Consider the following 9,882-nt stretch of genomic DNA (forward strand, 5'->3'; position numbering starts at 1 on the left):
TACTTACTTAAACAAATGTAATTGTTGTAAGTCGCTTTGGATAAAGGCGTCTTTACATAAATGTAAATGTAAATTTGTAAAAAAACAAAACAAAAAAAAAACACTTACTACTATTACTACTACCACTAGGGGGCGCAAGAGGACTTGTTATAAAATTGTACAACAACTCCTGTTGCATCAAGCTGTTGTTATTAGTAAGTTTGGTGAATGAATACATCCATAAAGACATCATGGTTCACAAGAATAGACGGATTAGTTACAGCGATGCTCTTTCCTTGCAACTTCTCTTCCCATCATTACCTTGAATTATCCTCTTCTGCTGAATGTCCTAATTAACTAATTGCCGCCTAAAAACAGACACAAACTAAACTGCTTATAACATTAGAAATAATGTAACATAACATAATATAACATGTGTTATAACATGTGTAACATATCATATGTATGAAATATGATGATTAGATGCAAAAGCAGGATGCCATGTGATAGGTAACACATTCAGGTTTTGTGTGGATATGCTCAGATCATAGTTCAGAATAACACACAACACATGACAAGGAGATAAAGTCGTCAATAATTAACTGAATACTCAAATTAAAGCAGAATTTGGGCCCAATTAACCCCGTCCGGCTTAAGAGGTTAAGTGACATTTTTGAACGAGGTCAAGGAAAATTCCCAAAGTAAGAAATAAAATCTGCATCCTGAAAGAGCTGCACAAGAGGAACTCTGTGGAGCTTCCATGTGACCTCACAATGTCCCTCCAGCATTCTAACATCCATGATGCATCTCAAGGCTTTAATTCTCCAGCGACCAGAATGTATAAATACATAAATACATTTACAAATACAACATTTTGAAAATTTCATGCAGGCCTGCTTATTGTGAATCACTATGAGCTTCAAACCCACATGTGAAAGTTCTCCACATATACAGTGTATTGTATTAATTGTAAATGTATTAATTGTCTTCCAAGAACAACACGCAGATGAACATGGAGTCCTACAGGACCAATAAATAGTCTTTTATGTCTATGTGAGGAAGTGCACATGTCCACACTTTAGAGAACTGGGTTGCAACAACAGAGAGCTCCTCCCACTCAGACTGAGGGAGTAAACATGCTGAAGCAGAGATGGTACAACATTAGTTTGTTGCTCTCTGCTGTAACTGTCCTGAGAACTTGAGCCCTCACATGACATGCAGCGCCCCCAGGTGTGACATCACATACGTGTAGGTCCCATATCAACCATGATGCTTTCTCCGGTGTTTTATCAGGTTGAAGGACTGACTAACTGTTATGGCCTCTCCCCTGTGTGAGTTCTCTGATGTCTCTTAAGGTTGGACAATTGGGAGAAACTTTTGTCACATTGGGAGCAGTGGTACGGCCTCTCCCCTGTGTGTATTCTCTCATGGCTCTTTCGGTGTCCTCGTTGACTGAAACTCTTCCCACACTGGGAGCAGTGGTATGGCCTCTCTCCTGTGTGTATTCTCTGATGTACATTCAGGCTTCCTAGTTGACTGAAACTCTCCCCACACTGGGAACAGTGGTATGGCCTTTCTCCTGTGTGTATTCTCTGATGTGTATTTAGTTCTCCTGGTTTATTGAAACTCTTCCCACACTGGGAGCAGTGGTATGGCCTCTCTCCTGTGTGTATTGTCTGATGTTTGTTTAGGTTTCCTAGATCACTGAATCTCTTCTCACACTGGGAGCAGTGGTATGGCCTCTCTCCTGTGTGTGTTCTCTGATGTATCTTTAGCGCTCCTGCCCGACTGAAACTCTTCCCACACCGGGAGCAGTGGTGTGGCCTCTCTCCTGTGTGTATTCTCTGATGTGTCTTCAGGTGTTCTACTCTAGAGAAACTCTTCCCACACTGGGAGCAGCGGTATGGCCTCTCTCCTGTGTGTATTATTTGATGCATCTTTAGGCTTCCTAATTGACTGAAACTCTTCCCACACCGGGAGCAGTGGTATGGCCTCTCTCCTGTGTGTATTCTCTGATGTACCTTTAGGTTGCTCATCATGAGAAAACCTTTCCCACACTGAAGGCAAGGATAAGTCTTTTCTCCTCTATGAGTCTGTGGGTGTGGTTTGAGGTGAGTTGGACACATTAAACTCTCACTGCAATCTAAGCAGGGATGGGACCTGCAAGTGTGACTTCTCAAATCCTCTGGCTCATCGAAACTACTGAAGCAGTCCATGCAGTGGTGATTCTTCCGTCTTGAGCTCCTCTGTCTGTGTTGTTTATGGTTTCTTGATGCAGTGGAGCTGGGCTCGCTGTCTGAGCCTGGGTTGGAGCTCTCTCCTGTAAGGATAAGAACATATTCAGGATTATAACAACATGAGAGCAACAAGTAGTGCTTCCATAGGCTCAGCAGTGCCAGAAGTAACAACATCTCTGGGGTCTATAAAATACTATGACTGAACACAGAGTTCAAGAGAGATTCATCAATCCCACAATGGGAGAGACCAAAGAGGCACTGTCAGACTAAGCAAGTATTGACTGTTACAGTAGTTCACTATTAACACCATAGAGCATTGACTAGGAGTTGTACAATAAATACCATTTTAACATTAGACAAATTCACAACATGAACTTACCATCCAACTCTCTACCTTTCTCCTCTATTTCCTCTCCTCCTTCCATCACATCTTTCTCCTCCTCTTTCACCATCACATCTTTCTCCTCCTCTTTCTCCACCACTTCTTTCTCCTCCTCTTTCTCTACCACTTCTTCTTCTCCTTCCTCCTCTTTCACAACCACATTGAGATCCAGTGTTTGACAGCAGTCCTCCAGCTTCACTGCCACCATCTCTGGACCCCGCTGTGTGCTTGTCTGGGCTGGAGAACCACAGCCAGAACCAGGGGACTCTGTGGTCTTGGGTTCAGACATGTTAGCTGGGCTGTGAGGTGGACCTGTGTTGTGGAAACAAAGAAAGAGGCATAAACAGTGGAGGGTAAATTAAGATTACAAAACCTTACTGATAGGAAATGCATTACTATGAATTATTACGCTATGAATAACTAGAACAATCATATAAAATAACAAGACTTTGTGGGCTTGCAAAGTCTTATTTTGGTAGTTAAAAGATGGAATATAGATTCAGGCTGTGCATGTGTCGGTATAGGCATGAATAGGGTGTACGGGGCCCTCCACACCGCCAGAGCTGCCTCCCTCTCCTCTGTCCTCATCCTTCTGGACTTGACGGCCCCCTTCTCTCCAGCCTCTCAGAGCTGGGCATCCCGGGCTCTGCACTCTCCTACCAGGTAACGTGGAGAGGGTCGCCGACCAGATCATGCACCCTCACCACTGGTGTGCCCCAGGGCTCTGTCCTCGGACCCTTATTGTTTTCTCTGTGTACCAAATCTCTTGGCTCTGTAATTTCCTCACATGGTTACTCTTACCACTGCTATGCTAATGACGCTCTACTTCTTATCTCTCCCCCCTCTGACACACAGCTGGCGACATCTCTGCCTGGATGTCTGCTAACCACCTCAAGCTCCATCTTGACAAGAAGAACAGCCAATCAGAGGGCTTGACATTACAGCCAATCAGAAGACTCACTACGACAGCGAATCATAGGGCTGGATATTACAGCTGACTGACTGATACACACCGTGGTAACAGCATACATTGAAATAACAACACATCCATCGCCTCAAGGTCCATCTGTACAAGACAGGGTCTGCTCTTCCTTCCTTCCCCTCTCAAAGACTTCTCCATCACGGTTGAGAAATCCACTGTCCCCCTCCCAGACAGCCAATAATCTTGGGGTGATCCCCCAAATTTCGCATTTTCACATGGATCTTTCACAGATCTAACAGTGACATTGGACTACTATTTTGTCTTATTGTTTTTCCATTCAACTTTTTCCAACTGACGGCCTAACAACCGGTGAATTACACCAAATGAATCACAACACGCATAGCCAGGTAAGAGATCCCTCGCAATCTTAACTAAATCCTCCTCGCATTGCGAAGGATGCAGGATTACCTCCATGGAGAAGGTTATGCTATTGCAGACACGCACTGCACACCCCCCCCCCCCCTCCGAGACAACACACGTGTATACACTCAGTATAACCCATACTGATTAACCTCTTAATTATCTATCTACTCTCTTTCTTTCTTTCATCTGTCAATCTAACCTTCACTAATCTATCGATCTATCCATCCATCTATTGACCGATCTAACTATCCATCAACAAACCAACCAACCCACCCATCAATCAATCCATCTTTAACTGCTACTAAAATAAGACTCCTGTCAACTTCCCAGCAAATCTATCGTCCAAACCATCTTTAAACGACCAAAATAAGACATTGCAAGCCCACGAATTTTCATCTGGAAGTTATTTTTCTAGTTGTAATTTAACAAGCAAACTGTTATCACACTTCATTTGAATGTCACACTGCAGTATGTTAGATACATAGTGTGTAGATTCGAAACCGGGACATATTGTAAGAGAAGTCAACCATTTACAAAGGGACTCACTTTATAAAAAATAAAAATAAAAGGCTCAACAACACAACATATTGATAAAGCTCAAATGAAATGCTGGTGACTAAAGCTACTTCTCCATCGACGTAAATTAACCTTTATAAATCGGGCCTGTTAAGATGGCTAATAATATCACTGTTATTTACTCTGATATTTAGTCTATCCCTTATCGACCTCATTCAGAGCAGCCATTGTGATCGTTGCAACTGCAATCCGAGGACTCACAAGTTGCACAAAGGACAGACAGAACAGACGAAAACGTGTTTGTTGTTGTTCTTTCTTGCGGAAAGTTGAAGTCCAAAATACTCACAAAGAGATGTTTGACTCGCAATACACAACCGCCACAGGAAAAACGCATCAAACATCTCTTCTGGTGATATATATTTTTTTTTTTTAACTTTATTTCGACTTTTGGTAAGAACACAGCGAACAAGTAGGATATCTTGAAGCGGGTTTTATTCAGCGATAGAGCGGCGGTGTGTTTTTCTGTAACCCGTGTGAAGCCTCGGGTCGCAGTTCCAACCATTACGACGCGAATGAAACAATGCAATGCAGGACTTGGCTACGGGAAACGTTTTACTTACATTTTGGCATTTTCAGCAATGTCGAGATACCGACGATGCTCAAACCTGGACTGCAGAACGTCTCATCATTCCAGAAATAAAATATAATTCCTACAAGCTCGCCACCTCGATGTTCACTGATTAGTAGTAGTAACCAAACGCCCAGAATGAATGAAAGATGTGAAGAACATGTCGTCGTCTGTTGATGACATCACAAACAGGCTTTAGTATGCAAGGGTTGTTCTCGTACTCCTCTTGCATTTGTAGACATCAAGATAATATTATAATAATATAGAGGCCAGTATATTGTAACCAGGGGCTAGAATAGTACATTCAGATACTATTCTAAATAATAACGTTTTTTCCACTGTAAGTGTCCATTTCACGTAATTGCAGCCTCACTATGATTTTTTTTTACTCGTTTTTTCTAAAAGAGTCTGCTCGTCTTTGTGTCAGAGAGATGGGCTGTGTTCCTGTCCAGAGGGAGAATCCTGATTCTGTACATACATTAAAGGGGGGGTAGTGGGGGTGAAGCGGTCTTTAGGAGGGACAGTTAAGATGTAGCCTGAAGAGATGGGTCTTCAATCTACGGCAGAAGATAGGTAGTGACTCTGCAGTCCTGACAGTGGTGGGAAGCTCGTTCCACCAGCGGGGCGCAGGACAGTGAAAAGCCGTGACCGAGTAGCGCGACTGCTGCATCCACGTAGAGGCGGCGGTGCCGGGCGGGCAGCAGGGGTGGAGGAGCGGAGTGATCGGGCCGGGGTTAGGGTTAGTACAGGGTTAGGGTTAGTACAGGGGGGGTTTGGGGGCTGACCATTGCTTGCAAGTAGGGAGGGCTGTTCCCTTTGCCAACCGGTACATAATGTAGTGACACCACAGGGTGACTGTCCAGGGAGCTAAGTGCACTAAGTAGAAACATGTATTTGTTCAGAATGTCCTGCAGCATCAAACTGTGACAAGTTACATGTATTTCAGTCACCCACACAGCAGAGACGTAATCAAAAGATCTTTTGCCAAACATTTGTTAAGTAACTAGAGACAGTATTTTTTGTTAGATTTTACTCAGCTAACTCGTATGTTAGCTACTCCTGTACTTTTATGTTGGCTAGCCAGCTAATGTTACATTTTAGCCCTATTTATGCAAGTCATCTGTAATATCAGAATGTTCCAAGCGAAAACTTGCTATACATAGCATTTGACAAATAGCAACATTGTCCAAACATCGCACACCGTCAGTGACAATTATAACTTATTTTTGAATTTTCCCGCAATCCTCACACACCTCTACCAATGACTGGAGAAGACCTGCTCCATGTCCTGTTCAGTGTACACCTGTTGTTCCCTACGGTTATGCCCAGGTCGCAGGTCACTTCCAACTCAACATTTTCATTCCCGACGGATTGGAATCTCCCTTAAAATGGCTGAATACCCTGTGCAGCGCCCTGCAGGGAATAACTGCCGACTGGAACACACACATGGTTCTTTGTGAGTTTGTATTTGCTTAATGAAGGAAAATAAAGACTAGAGGGCAAAAAGTATGTTCTTGTATCTTTATTCCATACTCAGCAATGGAGAGCAGGAGAGAGTTGACGTTTATGCTGTAGCCTTCCTCAAGACAGACACAGAGGAATGAATAGACACATACATACGGGTGTGAGAGGACAGCAGGTGCCTCACCTGTGTGTAATTAACACCAATAATGAGGTAGGTCAATGTTTAACCAGTAATATGCCATGACAGTCCATAACGAGCTATAGTGAGCAAGATAATACAAAACACTAATTCAACCAAACAAAACACATTTTGGAAAGGCATAATTCACTCTCACTCTCTTGACCATCCTCACCCCTACATACATCCCTCTCACAGAAACAAAAAGCAGTGTCTGTCACATGGCTAAGCTTCCCATAACAGCTGACACACAGCCTGCCAGCTGCTTGGATTTCTTATTCTACAGTCAGGCTGTGCACAAGGATGACGAATATCAGTACCAGGAGCTGACACCTGAAGCCAGGGCCAGTATAGTGTAACCAGGGGCTGCCACTTCATCAGTTTTGTAGAAAAGGTTTCTTCCATGTATAGGTCAAACAAGCAGCCTACTTCCAACATGTTTACTTCTGTCTAGCATCCAACCACTACATCTATACCAGGTGTGTTCCAACCACTACAACTATACCAGGTGTGTTCCAACCACTACAACTATACCAGGTGTGTTCCAACCACTACATCTATACCAGGTGTGTTCCAACCACTACAACTATACCAGGTGTGTTCCAACCACTACATCTATACCAGGTGTGTTCCAACCACTACAACTATACCAGGTGTGTTCCAACCACTACAACTATACCAGGTGTGTTCCAACCACTACATGGTTCTAACAACTACAGTCATGACCAAAAATATTGGCACCCCAGCACTTCTTTCAGATAATGCACCACTCCTCCAAAAAAATGGTTGCAAATCCAAATGATTTACTTTGTTTGCATTACAACAACACAACAACAAAAACAGGAAAAAAAAGCCAAATCTGATATCATTCCACATAGAACTCCAAAAAATGGACTGGACAAAATTGTTGGCGCCTTTTCAAAATTGTAAGAAATAATTGGATTTCAAACATGTGATGCTGCTTTAATTTGTATTTAAACTCATCTGTGTCAAGTAACAGGTGCTGGCAATTTCGAAATCACACTTGCAACCAGTTTAAATGGAGAAAAGTAGACTCAACCTTTGTGTTGTGTGTACCACACTGAGCATGGAGAAAAGAAAGAAGAGCAAAGAATAAAAAACAGATCAAACAGATGCATCATCTCTTCTGACCTCATTTAAAGTTTCCGCAAGAAAGAACAACACACAAGTAGGATATCTTGAAGCAGGTTTTTATTCAGCGATAGAACGGCAGTGTTTTTTTTCAGTTGTCTGTATTTTTGAGCAACCCGGGTGAAGCCTCCAGTTGCAGTTGTAACTCGCAATTTTACATTTTTGTTACTTACATTTTGAATGTTCAGCAATGTCGAGATACCGGTGTACGCTGCTCAAACCTGGACTGTCGGACGTCTGATCACTCCAGAAATAAAAGAAAATTCTTACAAGCTAGCTACCTCGACGTCCACATTTGTAGTAGTAAACATGCGTCCGTGAGGAATGAAGGATGTGACGAGCACGTTGTCGTCTGTTGATGACATCATCAGTGGGCCGTTCCTTTCCGGAGCTGTGTTGTGAACGATGATAGAGGAACTCCGCCCACTGAGCGGGTCTGTTTCTTCACAATAAAAGCGCCCAAAAATGTATTTACAAAAACGAAATGGATAAAGGAACCACAAATTAGATGTAGCTACTTCTGGAAATAAACATGTAATCCTCTCAACGTATTATTTGTGTTTGTAAGGTTTTGTAATTCTTCTAATATCCTAATTACCGTGATGATACCGTGATATCATCAGATATTTGGGTTTTGAATTCTACTGAATATTAAGACTCCCACAAAATGAAAAATGGCCTATTTGGGTACAAGGGACCTATGAAATGAAACTCGTTTTAATCCCAATCCCAATCCTGCATACATCTGAATGTCTGATTACTAACAACTGATCAGATGTCAGTTGAGTTACATAGAAGAGAGTCTTAATAGCTAACAGGGATCTATGAACTGACCCTAGATCTCCATACAGTGTTATATTACACCTGTACTAATTTATACCCAAAGAATTTGACGGACCAACATTATAGCCCACATTAATGAGGCACCAGGAGATCTGTAGGCTCAATAACCAGGCAGCACTCGCATCTGAAACATATTCACAGACAGTTTTTTTATTTTTGATTGAAATTATTTCACATCATAGTTGTTATTCTTCCTGTTGAAGGTCTTGTATTTTTCATTACAACAGCCACAGAGCGTCAGCAGCAGCGGTAACCCAGCTGGAGAAGCAGAAGAAGAAGTCACGCACGCGGACAGGAGGAAATGATGCGGGGCAGCACTTCCTGCTGCCACCCCCCCCAAAAAAATTACAGGGGAATCATGGGTAATAGAGTTCTTTGTCATGTCCATGACTGCGCCAGCAGGGGGTGCCACAGCAGCAGGCGCCCCACCGTCACCACATTAAGACTCAAGCGCAGTCACAATTCAAATGATAATTGAATTCTTTACAAATTCAGAACAAAAATGAGAAGAAGAACAGGATTGTAATATCAACTCTGGATAGAGAGGGATGAGGAAATCGAGAAAGAGAGGAGGGGGAAGGAGAGAGAGGAGGAGAGGAGACATGAATCAAAGCAAAGCACAGTGAGCTCCACAGGATAGAGAGAGAACAAATGGATGAGTCTTTTTTTCTTCTTTATAACAATCACACGTCTCCTACAGTAATACCCCCCCCCCCCCCTCTAACCATCCACGCCCCTCCACAACCCCCCTGCAGGTAGTTATTTGAAATGTTAAAAACTAGAGGAACATCAGGGTCGCGTTCAAGAGCGTACGCTTGGCATGTCTGTTCTACACCACTATCTGAACGTTGCCCCCACCCAACCCCGTCCCACCTTTCCTGAATGTGACCAAGGGCTACAAATCTCCTCAGGTCCTATACCCCCCTCCCCCGCTCCCCACCCCACCATCCGCACCAACCAATACAAATGGTCCAGGAGGCAAGAGCAGATTCTGACAACCAAGGGTGGGGTGGAGGAGGGGGTAACCCATGGGTGAGGGTGAGGGGGTGGGTGTGGGGTAACCCATGGGTGAGGTGGGGGTGGGGGGGTAACCCATGGGTGAGGGTGAGGGGGGTAACCCATGGGTGAGGGTGAGGGGGGTAACCCATGGGTGAGGGT

At 43.5% G+C, this 9,882-nt stretch overlaps 1 protein-coding gene across 2 annotated transcripts; it reads right to left on the reverse strand.

The window, feature by feature from the left end:
- Positions 1-769: 769 nt before the first annotated feature.
- Positions 770-8,194, reverse strand: LOC310801741 (uncharacterized protein). 2 transcript variants are annotated; one of them, XM_083665853.1, is made up of 3 exons: positions 8,055-8,194; positions 2,596-2,910; positions 770-2,299 (listed from the first exon to the last, which is right to left on the reverse strand). In XM_083665853.1, exons 2-3 carry the CDS (start codon positions 2,885-2,887, stop codon positions 1,293-1,295), a joined length of 1,299 nt encoding a protein of 432 aa, XP_083521979.1. In that variant the 5' UTR covers positions 2,888-2,910; positions 8,055-8,194; the 3' UTR covers positions 770-1,292. The 2 variants fall into 2 exon arrangements, with proteins under 2 accessions (XP_083521979.1, XP_083521978.1); XM_083665852.1 differs by lacking the exon at positions 8,055-8,194 and adding an exon at positions 5,080-5,278.
- Positions 8,195-9,882: the final 1,688 nt, after the last annotated feature.

This window comes from Argentina silus, assembly GCF_951799395.1.
Source record: "Argentina silus genome assembly, chromosome: 3".
Classification (NCBI taxonomy): Eukaryota; Metazoa; Chordata; class Actinopteri; order Argentiniformes; family Argentinidae; genus Argentina; species Argentina silus.